Genomic DNA, 15,942 nt, shown 5'->3' on the forward strand with positions numbered 1-15,942 from the left:
CCAAGACTACTGTTGTAAATTACCGACTGATTAGCATATCAGGAATCATTGTCAAGGTCTTGGAGAAACTAGTCAAGAGAAGAATACAGGATTGGATAGATGAAAATGGGATACTGTATGGGGGGGGGAAACATGGTTTTGTGAAGGGTAGATCATGCCTCAGTAACTTGCTCATGTTTTATAACATAGTGACTGCTGAACTGGATAATGGTAATGGGTTTATAGTGATTCTACTGGACCTTGCCAAAGCCTTTGACAGGATACCACATGGAACTCTAATCAGTAAACTGGAGCAGATGGGGATGGATAGGAGGGTGGTTGATGGAGAAATACCAGAGTGGTTTATTCAGAAGTGTTGTCCAAAAGACGGCTTGTGACTAGTGGTGTGCTGCAGGGTTCTGTTCTTGGACTACTACTTTTCAATTTGTTCATTAACAATATAGGAAAGGATCTGAGAGGAAGTGTTCACTTGTTTGCTGATGATGCAAAGTTGGGTAGAGCAATTGTGAGTGCATAGGATGTCAAAATTTTGCAGGATGATTTGGATAGTTTGGAGGACTGGGCCAGGGAAAATGGATGTCAATTTAATGTAGCAAAGTGTAAGGTTATGCATTTTGGAGTGAAAAGATTAGCAGCAGTATATCACATTGGTGGAACCATACTCCAGGAGATTGATGAGACCAGGGACTTGGGAGTGTTGGTGGATAGGGAGTTGAAGTGTAGGGAGGCACACTGCAAAAGTGGCTAAATCAGCTCATCAAATCACTTGGTTACTGAAAAATACTTTAACAAGCAGAGACAAACAAGTTATTGTTCCTCTATATTGAGCCCTTATAAGACCCCATCTGGACTACTGTGCCCATATATGGGCGCCAGGGTTTCTTCTTGATGGGGAGGAGGTGGAGAGGATCCAGAGACGAGCGACCAAGATGGTGGCAGGTCTGTGGAATGAACCTTATGAGAACAGATTGAAGATTTGTGGGTTGCAAAAATTGGTTGATAGGCAGAAGAGGGGTGATATGATTGAGACATTCAAATTACTGAAGGGTTTCTATAAGATTAATCCAGAAGATATTTTTGAGAATAGGACTGGTGGTGGGAGGACTAGGGGCTATACATGGAAGCTGGGCAAGAATGTGGTTAACAAGGGTGTTAGAGCTAGGTTTTTTACTTGGAGAGTGGTAAATGAGTGGAATAAGCTGCCAGAGTCTGTTTTGGGTGCTATGACCGTGAATGAGTTCAAGGCGAGGTATGATAGATACTGTGTGAATGTCGAATAGTTGTTCTTGACATGATGTTAGGTCCTCCCTCGATGAGTCTGTTGACTCCTTGGAGTTGCCCGAAATAATAATAATAATAATATCTTCATCCCTCTAATCCAAATTACCAGCTTTGGATCCATTCCCATTTGCTCCAATTTATGCAACAGAGTTCAATGTGGAATACTGTCAAATGCTTATGCAAAGTCCAGCAGTATCGCCGAGTAAGGATTTCCTTTATATAACTCCACCATTACTTTATTATAGAAAATAAGTTACTAAGACAAAATCTATCCTTCACAAAACCATGTCCCTTATAAAGTATTACATTTCTAACAGATTAATTCTCAGATTAACTATCTGATAATAAACAAACTGAAACAGGATAAGATAGATCTCACCATCTTATCAATATGTTTCCAGATTTCACAGTTTTAAAGTTCTTAATATAAATGTCATATATTTATTCATTATTATGAGGATATAACAGATTCTGGCAATAACTTTAAAGGATCTACATATAATGTGGAACCAATAATTTCTTCATCCCTAAATATACATTTAGTGGATTTGCTCAGTTATTATCATTATTACCACTTTTTAAGGAATTACAAGACTTACTTAAGAGGGTCATATTTCAGTAATTCCTTTCCAGAGGTAATATTATTTTTGTTTTGAAAGCAGGACTGATAACAGGTGTTTCTTTTAGGTATTGACAAAGCTAAAGTTATCACTTTTTAGTCTCAAATACCTAATTTATGAAAATAACAAAAAAGAAAGAAAAGATTCCTTATCCTTTTATTGCAAATGTAAAGGATATAACCAATAATGCTAATAAATCCTATATTTTTAAACTATTATCTTTAAACATCTGATTTCTGGAGCACTTGATATTATTACACATACTGATTATTATACATATACATTTTGTTAATCATTTTATCATTATTTTTATTACATTAACTCTCCTGGAGTCAGACTCATTGAGAGAGAGATGTATACCATTAACAGTTACATACATTATATAAGAAGTGTACATCATATATGATGATGAAATAAATATACATATATTACAAAAGTCCACAGACTTATGGACAATCTTTCCTACCTAAACATATCTATCTTACTGAAGCTTAAATTCATTCACACTCTTAGCATTCACAACATACTCAGGCAATGCATTCCACTCACTCACCACTTTCCATGTTTAAAAAAAAAAAAAAACTTCTCACCTTCTTATTCACTATTCCCTTGCAAAATTTCCAGGGTTGGCCTCTATTTCTTACCCCCTTCTTTATTTTCCACTCTCTGAAAAATCTTTCTTATCCATCCCAAAAATATCTCAAGAGCTTAAATGTTGGTCATATCACCCCTTTGCCTTATCAGCCAAACTCTGCAGTTTATATGACTTCAATCTGTCCTTATAGCTAATGTTGAAATTCTGAAATTATTTTTGTCAACCTCCTCTGCATCGCTCCTAAACCCAGTGACTAAGTTTGAGCACAGTAGTCCAGATGTAGCTTGATCAGAATGGGTTTTATACAATGGAATCACTACCATTTTATCTTTTCTGATTAATGTTCATCTTAATTTTGATAGTTATTTGACATATCTGGATTTTTATATTTATAGACCGAAAAGCAAGAGGAGATCATTTTTAAATGTTCATATACCGTAATTGTACTGTAGGGTGTCTGTTTAATAATAACAATAATAGTTTCCACAGGAATATATATATATATATATATATATATATATATATATATATTATTATTTTTTTTTTTTTTCACTTCCAAGGAAGTAGTTGTCATTCTCCTTAGATTTTTCCAAACAGGAAGTTGAATCTAGTCTATTTTGCTGCTGATCATCATTAGCAGAAAAATAGATGTACGGTTACTTTCTGATCACAAACTTTATAATATGGCTTTATCTGTTGTCCAGACGTCTCATATAGTACATGTTTCTGATTTTTATTTTTTTTAATCATTGTTTTATGTTTTCACATACAATACAGTTACACTTGGACATTTAGGTTATGGATAAATTTTGATAATTAAAATAACCATTATGAATTTAAAATTTAATTTATATGAATTTAGTGACAGGAACACAACATAAAAAGCATACAAAGATCGTTAATATTGCCATCTGGAATCATGTTAGTAGCTTGGTTTCCTGTTATTCATTACAAATTTCATAGGTTAATTGCTTTTGCCACTGAAATAATTATGCATAACTTGCAATTTACTGTTTACAAACACCTTCCAGGAGTTATAAAAGGCTAATGAAAAAAATTTTTATCATATCTCTGTTCTTCCTTTTTTCCTCTACAGTGTATATTAGGCTCAGCATAAAGAGAAACTGGTAATTTTCAAGAAAAAAGATGGAAAAATCAAATAACACAAAGAGAATTACAACAGCATGACTTAAGTGGACTTCCGATTAGTCTGGTAAGATATTAAATATGGTACACTTTAAAATACATCTGCTAGAAGAAATTTTTAAATATTTTAAACAAAAAAATTATTTTAACGAAAAATATTATGCTAGTTAAGTTAATTTATAATAATTATAGGTATGACCTATAACTACTCAAATCAGAAGCCATTTCGAAACGGTGTACATGTGGTTTTAATTCCTCCAACTTGTGTTAAAATAGTTCATCATCATCAAGAAAAGTAATTACAATAATTAATAAAATTGTAAAATTAAACTGTTTGCATAATTAATATTTAACTTTCAATTTTAATGAGTTGTAATCAGTTTACCCAACTAAGGAAAAAAAAAAAAATCGAGCCGAACCAAATTTTAACAAGACTTAAGAATAATAATATTAATGGCAAATAATGAGGCTTCTTTGTGATAGGTTTAACTCCGCATTTTAATTTATAATGATCTTAAATGCTAAAAAGATGCTAATTGCTCGCATCTCGTCAAGGCTAGCAATCTCCGGGCTACGCTGGCGCCACCAGTGGTATGTATGCCTTCTACTGAAATCAGCGGCGAGTGCGGCTGAATGTCTGTTGCTACACGGGGACGTCTACCTGTGTCCTAGACATGACTAAACATGCATATAAAGTTAAATCTTTGAATATTGTTCTTGTTATAAACATTTTTTATTCATGGTCCACAATGTATCAATATATATATATATTTGTGAACCTATCAGACTAGTTTTTATAACAATGACATTGATTTATTGTACAGCCCCTTTCAGCTGATCTTGCATACATACCCAGAAGTAGGGAATGGATTGCGCCAGAAAGTGCAGCCAATGTACTGTTGATGTCCTTTAAGGCCAGCTGATTGCTCCTCCCTCCTTGTCATCCTTCTCTCCTTCCTTTTCTCACTATCCATCTGTGATATCATAACTGGATATGTTAACCCTTTGACACCAATGTGGTGACTCAAGGAATTTTCACAGCACTATAATTCTGTGATTTTACTCAAAATTATAAGAAGTTTAAATTTTAATTTTATAACTAATATTATCAGATAAAAATATCCAGCCTTTGTAAGGTTACTAAAACTATATATATTTTGATATATCTGCCATTATTAAATTTGGTAACTTTCCAGAATAGGCCCCTATTGTAGCACCCCCAAGGTTAAGAACTTGTTGAATGACTAAGTTGATAAACTGTGCTTCAAACAAATGATCTGTCTCTCTTTCTGGAGCAACTTATTTTATTTTATTTATTTCATTAAAGCATTTCAGTGGATTGTATTTAATCTCTTTCTAACCAGCTCGAACCACATGTCACTATCATTCCAATGGAGCAACAAGTTCGAGAATACATGAATCATTGTTCAGTGCCTGTCACATCAGAATCTGGATCTGGAACTGGGCCAGGCCCTGGTCCTGGACATGGCTCTACTCATTCTGGACCACCATCAAGTACAGGACCAGCTGGGTGCATGGGAAATCGTATTCTTTCAAGAAATGCAAATGGCACAAGTAAGTGATTTCATTAAAGTGTTAATTTAATAACCGTTTGTCTACACCCCCCCACCCCAAATTGACTGTGTTATTGGAAATCATATTATTAATTTTTCATAAGTCGATTTAAACAAAATTAATTTTCTTTTGTAAATGCTTTGTTGGCATATTAAATTTTTTTTTTCTTTTTCAAGAGAAATGAAGTAATTTAAATTTTGGACTTTCTTGTTGACATCATTAATAAGGGTATTCACCATAATGAGTGAGCTGTTCAGTATTTATCATTCTCAGTGCTCAGGAAATAGATTTTGTTCATCTAGCATGTTTTTTTCTTGTCACAGAACACCACTGTGAAAAAAAAATTATTCCTTAGAATGATAGTTTTTTTTTTTTTTTTATAATAATAATAATATACATAGCAACAGCTTAAATCTCCAGAAATGCATGATTCTTAAAGTATGTATTTTCATGTATTTCGAAAAGTTAGGCAGATTATTTTTCCCTTTTCATTTAAATTTGCAAAATTTTAAATAAATCTTGTAAAATAGATATCACAAGCTGTTATGGGCAGCTAGTATATAAAGACTATTTTAGGTATGCTATTTCTGCATTCAGCTTGCTGTAATATGGAAACCCATTACAATCTGAGTTTTGAAACTTGCTCATGGCTTATGAAATTGATTATATGTGATAATCGAGATGCTACATTACAGATAAAGAAAACCAATTTATTTGGGGAATTTTAAAATTGCTCTCTGCATATTTAAACCTGATGTGTTAATATTCACTGAATGACTTTTTTTTTTTATTTTCAAAGATTAGTTTACTAATTTTATATTTTTAATAAAACTGAGAATAATATATTTTTACCATCCACATGAATGACGTTAAGCATGGAAAAGACATAATTCTAGTAATTTTGGGGATTAGCAATTTGTATAAGAACAAGTATAATTTGAATAATAAATATACACTGTTTTCTCATCTACACTGGTCACCATCAGGAATTACCAGAGTCAGTATGTTAAATTCGCTGTTTATATTACATATAAGAAGAATACTAACTTAATGAATTATTCTCCTAGAGACAAGAATTCCTTGTGATCTCATGCATAGGTTAATATTTGGATGGCAATAGAAACTAAATGGCCTGAAAATTAATTAGGCAACTGATTACAGAATAATTTATGTGCACTAATTAGTCCTCTCCCCTTAATTAATAATGAAATTAAAATAATAAATACTGGAAACATGAAAAAAAAAATAGCTGCAAACTTTGATCCAATAAGTTAGCAATCAACAATGAAATGTAAGCTAATTTGTAGATATTATTAGAATGCTTAATATAGTTCCTTATTGGATACTTTACACTATACTCATATGCTGATTTACTATTTTTTTTAGCCTTTTTATAGGCTGCTTTTATGTGCATCTTTTGAGATCTGTACCTGATATCTTATATCAGGTAATATGAGATATCAGATATGACATAAATTTTGAGTCAACTGGATGGTTCAAGCAAAGAGTACTCTGTAGATTAAGTAGCAAATTATAGAACATTCACTACTCAGGAATTGTGTGTTAAGGTGGCGTGTGTGTATAGGGGAAGATAATTGGTAGCAATTAATAATTCACTTATTTTCTATAATAAAGTATATTTGAATTGGATAAGGAAATCGTTACATCATAATATTGCTGGATTTTGAGAATCTGTTTGACAAGATATTGCATGAAAATCTATTAAATTTGAACAAATGGGATGAATATGAAGAGGTAAGATGAAAGGTAATAGTGTGAAGAGGGCTGGCTTGATTGATACAGCTATTTAATTTGTGCATTCATGATATTGGAGAATGTACAGAATGATGTTTAACTCTGGAAGGCAGTTGTAAAGGTCCTGCAAGAGTGTTTAAAGAGACTGGCATTATGGGCAAAGGATAATGGTTGTTATGTTATGTATTTTGGATTGAGCAAATTACAAGCAATGTATTTCATTGACCGGACTGTACTGGAAAAAAAAAATTGAAGATGCAAGAGTTTAGGAGATATGTCGTGAAAGTGAACAAAAGGGCACAGATGATCACCTGAATGTTGAAAAACATGATAAGCATATTTTTCAACATTGATGTTCATGTCTCTCTTTCTAAGACAAATTAAGTTGCTTGGGTTTCATGAGGATGAGGACTTTAATGAGAAGTGGTTTCAGAGGAGGGTCAGAAAAGAGGGGGTATGATAGAAATATGAGTTACAAAGGGTATTTTATAAGATAAATTACAAAAGAACTTTTTCAGTAGAGAGAGAGAGAGAATGGTTCACTTTAGAAATGATTAGCAAGGATGTGAAGACTGATCTTTTGCATGTCGAAATAATGAATGAGCAAAATGAGTTTAAGGCACAGTGGTATGATAATAACCATTATGTAAATAATGGTTAGTATTGGGCTCTTGCAATGAGTATTAGGAATATTTTCTGCTATCAATCAGCCTATTTGTCATCCTGAGTATTTCTATATATTTTTCATAGACTATTACTCTTACCAGTTTTGTGCCCCCAACAAACAACTTTCATTTTATTAGTGATTAATGAGTCATGTTATTCCTAGGATGATAGTTGACCTGATTGAGATATAAAATAGCTTGTTAAATGGAGTTTTCATTAACTTTTGATGATATTGCACATATAGTTGATGAATCATTAAGTATAATATCACAGTGAGCAACAAATTAAATTTTTTATTTTGCCTTGGATAAAAGTAGAGTCCAGTTAGTTTTGGCATTCTGAATTCAGATATAAGCTTAAAATTTCCCAATCACCCTTCAGTTTCTGGAATCATATTGGTACATTGACTTACGTGTACCGTATGTGTATACGAAGGTGTGCTGAAAAGTTGTGATAATCACTATGAAGGAATTGAAGTAGAACCATGTAACTTGCACATTATTTTACATATTCCCCACCAAGTGTTATATTATGCACTTGTTACAATGCTGCTGCATCATTTGCAATCCTCTGAGATAAAAGTCCTTCCCTTTGTTGCACATACCAGTCCTCAGCTGCAGATATGACTTCATCATCTGTGGTAAATTTTGTTTCTTTCTGTGGTAAAAGTGTTTCTTTAAATTTGGGAATAGGAAATAGTCAGATGGGGCTAGTAGTCTGCAAATAGGATGGGTGAGGCAGACATTGGAAGCCCAAGTTGTATATTGTCTGAGTTTCATGAGCAGTGTGAGCAGGTGCATTGTCCTGCAAAAGCAACATGCCTCTGCTCAATTTCCCATTCTGTTTTTCCTTCAGTACCTCCTTCAGAGCTGTTGAATAAACTGCTGCTGTTAACAGCTTCACTGTTTTTTTGAGGTACTTGGTAAGGATTACACCATCCATATATCAAGACAATGGCAAGAACTTTCCCTGCTGACTTTTGGGTTCAGAACTTCTTTGGCTATGGAGAACTTTTGTGTCTTCAATCCATTGACTGTTGTTTGGTCTCTGGGTTATAGTGATGAAACCATGTTTCATTGACAGTCACAATAGGAGCCAAAAAATTTGCACCTGATTTCTCAAAATGAACCAAAATCCCTTGAGATAGCAGCACATGTTTTCTCTTTTGGTCGACATTCAAACATTTGGGGACCCACTTCGCTGAGAGCTTCTGCATGTCCAGATGTTGGTGGATAATGTCCCCAACTCGTTGCCTGGATATCCCCAGAGTCTTTGCAATATTTTTGGCTGGTATTTGTCTATCATCCAGGATCATGGCATACACTGCATTGATGTTTTCAGGTGTGATCACTGTGGAAGGTCTTCCTGACCTGGGGGGGGGGGCATCTGTTGTTTCAGGGTGCCCAGTTTTAAAGCTGGCCACCTATCTGGCAACTGTTGGATATGCTGGGGCACAGTCTCCCTAAACCCTAAAGTCTTGCACAAAGTTTGGTGAATCTCGGTTTCGAAGTTTTCTTGCAGCACAAAAAACTTAATGATAGCCCAATCCTGTGTATCTTTGAATTTCTTCAAACCTCTGACATGTCTTTTTATAAAATTATTACAATTTGATAAAACATGGAAGGGTTTTGAGATGTTCTTTCTTGTGGTTATTATTATTATTGTTCCGGGAAACTCCAAGGAGTCGACAGACTCATCGAGGGAGGCCCTAACATCATGTCTGCAACAACTATTCAACATTCACACAGTATCTATCATATCTTGCCTTGAACTCATTCATGGTCGTAGCACCCACAACAGATCAGTTACTTTAATATTCATCAGTTACTTTAATATCATTTAATATCATTATATCAGTTACTTTAATATCATTTTTGTTCTAGGTGTTTATCAGAACTTTTCAGACCCTCCCCTCATACAAATTTATTTACATTTTAATATTTACCTTTTAAAATTATATTTTATATAATTTATTAAATAAAATTACATTTTATATTTACATTTTAAAAAGTCTGCTTATATCTGACATTGCTGGTTGTTTTGATTAAGAACCAATAAAAATCAGGAAGCATGTTGGAGTTCCATTTGTCTCAGTACCATTGTGCTGTACAAGAAACATTGATGAAATTGTTTGCCATGTTCATCATTAAGAGCACCCGAGTTAGGTAGAAAGAAATCCAGATTTGAATGCAAAAAGTAGTTCTTTAATGACCTTACAACTCATAGCTTTGTATGCTTGTAGCATTGTCTTCTAGAATATGTCTATAATTGTCATTCATTTTTAGCAGATAAAAAAATAAAATAAATAAAATAAAATTTAAAGCCTTCCATGCTGCCTTTTTTTTTTTTTTTTTTTTAGATTTAAGATGTTACTGATAGAACTGTCCTTATAACTGTAGGAATTAATATGCCAATAAAAATGAAATAAAAATGCCTTCTTTTAATTTCTGCATCGCTTAATCTTGGGGAAACTTGGCCTTAAAATGAGTGCATGTGTGTTTTGGGGGGGGGAGCAAACTGGCTTTATGCCTTAATAATTTATGCAACAGAATTCCAATTACATAACAATTGCATAACAGTTCCTTGTAGTATCTTATCAAACACTCATGCAAACTGGAACAAATGAGAATGGATGTGAAACTGGTGATATGGATATTGAGGGTGGCTGATGGACAAAAAGCAAAGCAGTCTGTGCAGGAGCAGAATCCAGGTGAAAGTAGAGTAGAAATGACTAGCAGTGAGTCATAAAGTGCTATGCTTGGACCTAATTCATACACAGTTGATATAGATATGAATGATTTGACAGGATATATATTCAGTTGTTTGCTGATGATTCAAAATTGGGCACTGCAATAGTTAATCAAGGCAATGTAGAAAATGCAGAATGATTTTAAATAGACTATAGTATGGGCAAAAAATAATGGCTGCCAGTTCAATGTGGAAAAGTGTCAAGTTTTGTATTTTGGGATGAAAAGATTACAATTTTTGTACCACATTTATGGAACTGTACTCCCAGGAAATTGATGAAGATAGGAATTTGTGGATTAAAGAGTTGAAGTTCTGGGGGGTCATATTATAAAAGTCACCAAAGTAGCTCATAGATTACTTGCTTATTGAAGAGCACACTAACAAGCAGAGATAAGGAAGTTAACATTCCTCTTTAATAAAAGGCCTTGATACAGCCACGTCTGAATTACTTTGCTCAGGTCTTGTTAGCAGGGTTGATGGCCAGAAAAGAGGGCATATGGTAGAAACATTAAGTTACTAAAAGGATTTTATAGGATTTATGTGAGGAAATATTTCAATGCCTAGCTAGAGGGAACAGAACAAGTGTTCATTCCTGGAAATTGAGTGTGTAGTGGGCAAAGCTGCGAGGACTGGATGTTTTACTTGGAGAGTGGGTGAATAGTGTCTTTGGATTTCATGGAGGTTCTCATGTAATAATAAAATACCAGAAACCATTGCCATTCTTAATAAAGCCTTAATGAAAATTTTTTATCAAAATGAATTAGTTTAATGCGGAACAATGGCAAGAGAATGTTTTTCCCCCTCTTCACAAGAAGAGAATGTAAAATGTCCTCTTCTAGCATTAAACTCAGTCAGGATGGCCATTTTCAGTCTTATGATGACATTATTTGACCCTACCACTTGCAGAAAAAAAAAAAAAACATTTTGTGAACCAATTAAGAGTGCTATCTAATCACTTTAAGATTATAACAGATGTTCTACCTGTATTCATTATAGTTAATGTATTTAAGAAATGGTTTGATGGCATTCATATAGGAATAGAGGGATGTTTATTAGCGGTGTGTATATGCTTGGATTTGCTAGGATGCATCTTTGAAAAAAAAAAAAAATAATAAATGGCATTCATCAGGTTCTTGTTTTCTTTCTAGCATTTCCATTAATCTGTTATCATTGCAAAACATAGCCACTACTTATAGCAAAATAATTTTAAATTTTGCAGATGCTTTTGAAATGAAGTGATCTTCATGCTCTTTTCAAGGAGGTTCCATTCCTGCAGTCTAGATGGATTTGCTAGGATGCATAAGATTTCAACTTGTTTTGGTAAGATTTGGATCTCTCACGGGACAGTTCAGCTCTACTTTGTATTGCAATGAAGTGCTGTCATAAATGACAGCTGAAAATATGGATCCAGTTTTCACCACTCTGCTGCACTTAAAGAATCATTGATAGAATAGAATTTACTTCACCAACAACTGTTTTATAGTTAAGGAAATGGCAACATATCAAGGTACTGATCTTGTGCCTGAATGGGATATCACTTGAATGATTTTAAGCTCATCTTCATGCAACTGAGATAATTAGCATGGACAAATGTGTACCCTTGAACTATCTTCTTAAAAACCATGCACACTTACAGCAGTATGAGGAACCCAGGTTTCTCTCTCTCTCACTCTCCTACTTCACATACAAAAATCATCATGTATGCTTTCTTCGTTAGAAGAATGAATGCTTGTTTTGCAATTTTTAATGTCACTTCACCACACACAAACAGAACCAGTGGTGCACCCAGGGAGAGGGCCAAGAGGCCTTGGCTCCCCTCCAAAAGAAAAAAGAAAGAAAACACTAGAAAATTTTTTTTGAAAATCTTTTCCTAACTAAAATTAATTTTTTTATTTATCTTGTCATGTCATGTCTTCTATTTCTACTTATGAATTAGCAGTCACATAAGTGGGAATACCCTATAGCTCTCGGGAATCACTGCTGCTGTGAACGCAAGGCAAACGAAGCAGTGCTCAAGTGGACAGAGCAATACTTCGTTTGTCTTAGCTGGGCCAGAGGAGATCACGGGTATCATGTATTGGCGATCACTGCAGATGCTCAGTCATAGGTCATATGCAATGCGAGTGTGTATTCTCAAATCGTCTACTCAGCTCGGTCCCCCTCTCAAGATTAAATCCTGAGTGCGCCACTGAACAGAACAAACAAGTTGCCACTTATGAAATGAGAAAAAGCAACAGATTTTGATGGTTCACATGGCAATCAAATTTATACAGTCTGTGTGAGTTTGGTTGTGCAACAACATAAGCTTTTCTTTTGTGTTACAAATGAATAATTAATTGTAATGTTAAATGCACAATAGTAGTTAATAGGAAGCAAATTCTAAATCTGTGGACATAAAAAATCATACATGGGCCTTGGAGTGAGGTACATCTGCCTGATCTCACTCTTCATAGTAGTGCAATTGTTGCATATAAATGAAACTATCTCATTGGATAGTGTTGCATAAACCTGCTACATAAGTGATGATGTAAATCCTTATGCTGCACAACATGTTCTAGAAAATTTGACCTTGAATGATGCCAAACAAAAGATGCCTTCTCAAGCAAACAGTGGGTGATTGAACAATATAGATGTCATACTTATATTCAACATATACAGAAATGACTTGATTTTGACTAAATTATTAATATCTTAAGACCCCATTGAGTCAAATTCATCTAGGGGATCCTCTTGTCATACACACAGCTCATCATACTGCACCTTAAACACACTCAAATTCTCTGCAGACACCACCTTCTCAGGCAAGGCATTCCAATCATTCACAACTCTGCATGAAAAAAACATGCTTCTCACTCCCCTGCTCACATCCTCCTTATACAGCTTCCTGGGATGACCTGGTTCTCCCTTAATCTCCCACTGTTTTCTGTTAAACCTCTTCAACATTGATCTTATAACAACCCCTTACTAACTTGTAGGTCTCTATCATATCATCCCTCTTCCTCTTATCCACTAGACTGTAAATTGCATCTTCTCAGCCTTTCCTCATATTCAACATTCCAGAGATCAGAAACTGTCTTAGTTAGTTACTTCTGGACCCTTTCTGATATCTTTTCATCCTTTTGAAATCCAGGTGACTAAATCTGTGCACAGTAGTCTGTGTAGCCTAATCAGAGCCTAATACAATGGAACAAAAATTTCCTTATTTCTACAAGTCAGTGTCCTCTGCATCATTCCCAGAATTCTTTGTGTTGTCCTCACAATTTGGTCAATGTGTCCTCTAAATTTTAGATCCTTATCCACTATCACCCCCAACATCTCTTATTTCCTCCACCTCTAACAATATATCCCTACCAAGAGTAGATTCTACATCCCATCTTTGTTTCCCAAATTTTAAAACCCTACATTTTGCAATTTAGTGAATGGGTACAGGAATCCCCATTTCTGTACCCATTCACTCAATCTATTCAAGTCTTCTTGTGAGGCCACATCTTCTCTACTCTTCATAGTTTGTCCCAACCTTGCATCATCTGCAAACAATTGAATATTTGCATCCAAATCTTTGCCAATATCATTAACATACAGGTTAAACAGCAATGTCCCTAAAACAAACCCCTGAGGCACACCACTAGTGACTTCTCTCTTCTGGGATATTGCTCCCCCATACACAACTTGCTTGTACCTATCAGATAGCCAGTCTTCGAAAGGCAAATTAAATTATGTAGCATGTTTTTTAAATTTATATTCATTTTGTTAATCACCAGAAACACCAAGTATTAATATTTGGTCGAGCCAGTTATTTTTAATGTGCATGCAATTTGATTTCCAGTGTAGCCACATTATAGATCTATATTAAAAAAAAAAAAAAAAAAAAAAACTGCTTTTCAATTTACTTTAAAATTCCTTATTTGAGATTCATGAATATATATATATATATATATATATATATTGCATATTTCTCATAAGAAGATATTTATACTGACAACTATAAGTGTAAATAGAGAATTTTCTGGAAAAAAAAAAAAGTTCTGTATATATGAGTTTTTTTCAATTTAGAATTATACATAAATATTCCACTTTACATTTATTTGAAGTTTTTTTTATTATGTTATGTTGCTTTTTCATATGCTACAAAGTTTCCCATTCTTGATATAATGTGAAACTGTTACAATTTATGATTTATAATAATGATTTTGATTTATCTTTTATATACTTTTTTTAGGTATTATTTTGATATATAATCTAACATAGACATGCACCTAAATAATCCAGTTCATTGAATATACTATTTACCATTGAGTAGTGATGTATTTATTTGAGGAGGGGGAAGGGAAGAGGTTTATAATATGGCATGGTATTTCTTGTTATGAAATGATCAGCTGTTTTTGACTATTTAAGAAGTAGCAAGAATTTTATTACTGTTTTCACAAATCCAAAAACATTTGTATATGAGAATCCTCCAATGACATGAGGCTGTAAAGAAAATTGAGAATTAACCAATGACAGAATCATATTCAAAAATGAAGATATTGGAAAAGAACAAACCTCTATTATTTTTACTTGCCACTTGATATAATTACACACACCCATATATGGCTCTCCTTGCCACATGGGCAGATGTGGCACCATCTTATTAAGCCAGTATATTATTGGCTGAAATGCATTTTGTTTGTAAATCATGTGATATTTGTCTGTTGGAATTTTTTGGGGAAAATCCTTTCTACATTCATATGAGATGTCTAATTCACCTTCAGTTGTGAACATTCTTTATAATGGTGTTCTTCACATCCTAGACAGGATCAGACCCAGATCTTTCCAACTAAGAAGTATCATATATTATCATTACAGAGGTCCTCTTTTCACCTCATGAAGTCTTATCACAGGAAGTTGATTTGCCCTCTCTACTATTTTGTCTGTTCTTAGAGTAGTTTGCCTGCTTTGTAGATGAAAAACCAGAGTTTTTCTGGGAGGGGCACACACCCTGCCTTTATAGTATGGTCCTGACCAGATTATCTTACCTGCAGTTGAAGCCATTCCTCACATCATAGTGAAATTGGAACTCCAGTCATTTCCAACCATTACTGGATACATATTACAGTGTTCTTCCAATTATGTTGCAGAAGGCACCTAATAACTTGATGCTATTCAAAAACATAAACTCGTTCAGTATAAGGTGGTATGGTCATTGAAGATAGATTAGCAAAACAGGTATTTGAAATAAAAATGGAGTAAAGATGCAGAGGAAGGCCAATATCTAGATAGACTAATGCAGTTAATGTTTGATAAGACAAAGCCAAGATTTTCTTAAAGCAGACAGTAAATGTTACCCCAGTTTTTCCAAAACTGGAGTAACATTTGCTAAAATCTATTAAAAATTTGTTAAAATCTTCTGTCAAACTAGTAATTTGTGCACTGCTTTAAGAGTATATTTTGGGAAATGATAATTAAGATTTAGTGTCAGTAAATCTTAATTCCCAAACTGTAGTTATCAAACTACAGTTTGTTAACTGGGAAGATATTTTACCTCTCTAAGATGTGTAACAAAATTTCCTTCCTTCC

At 33.9% G+C, this 15,942-nt stretch overlaps 1 protein-coding gene across 8 annotated transcripts in view; it reads left to right on the forward strand.

Moving 5' to 3' along the window:
- LOC150098991 (NGFI-A-binding protein 1-like) overlaps positions 1-15,942 on the forward strand; it is a 685,870-nt gene that overhangs the window by 320,360 nt on the left and 349,568 nt on the right. For 7 of the 8 annotated variants that reach the window (XM_090404614.1, XM_090404621.1, XM_090404619.1 and 4 more), the window contains 2 exons: positions 3,593-3,709; positions 5,007-5,217. In XM_090404614.1, the coding sequence (XP_090260740.1) occupies positions 5,034-5,217 (184 nt within the window). In that variant the 5' untranslated portion in view covers positions 3,593-3,709; positions 5,007-5,033. Of the gene's footprint in view, positions 1-3,592; positions 3,710-5,006; positions 5,218-11,605; positions 11,707-15,942 lie in introns of those variants that run through there. The other variant, XM_090404620.1, reaches the window with a different exon arrangement.

This window comes from Typopeltis vanoorti, chromosome 15 (genome assembly GCF_054136105.1).
Source record: "Typopeltis vanoorti isolate ZY-2024b chromosome 15, IOZ_Tvanoo_1.0, whole genome shotgun sequence".
Classification (NCBI taxonomy): Eukaryota; Metazoa; Arthropoda; class Arachnida; order Uropygi; family Thelyphonidae; genus Typopeltis; species Typopeltis vanoorti.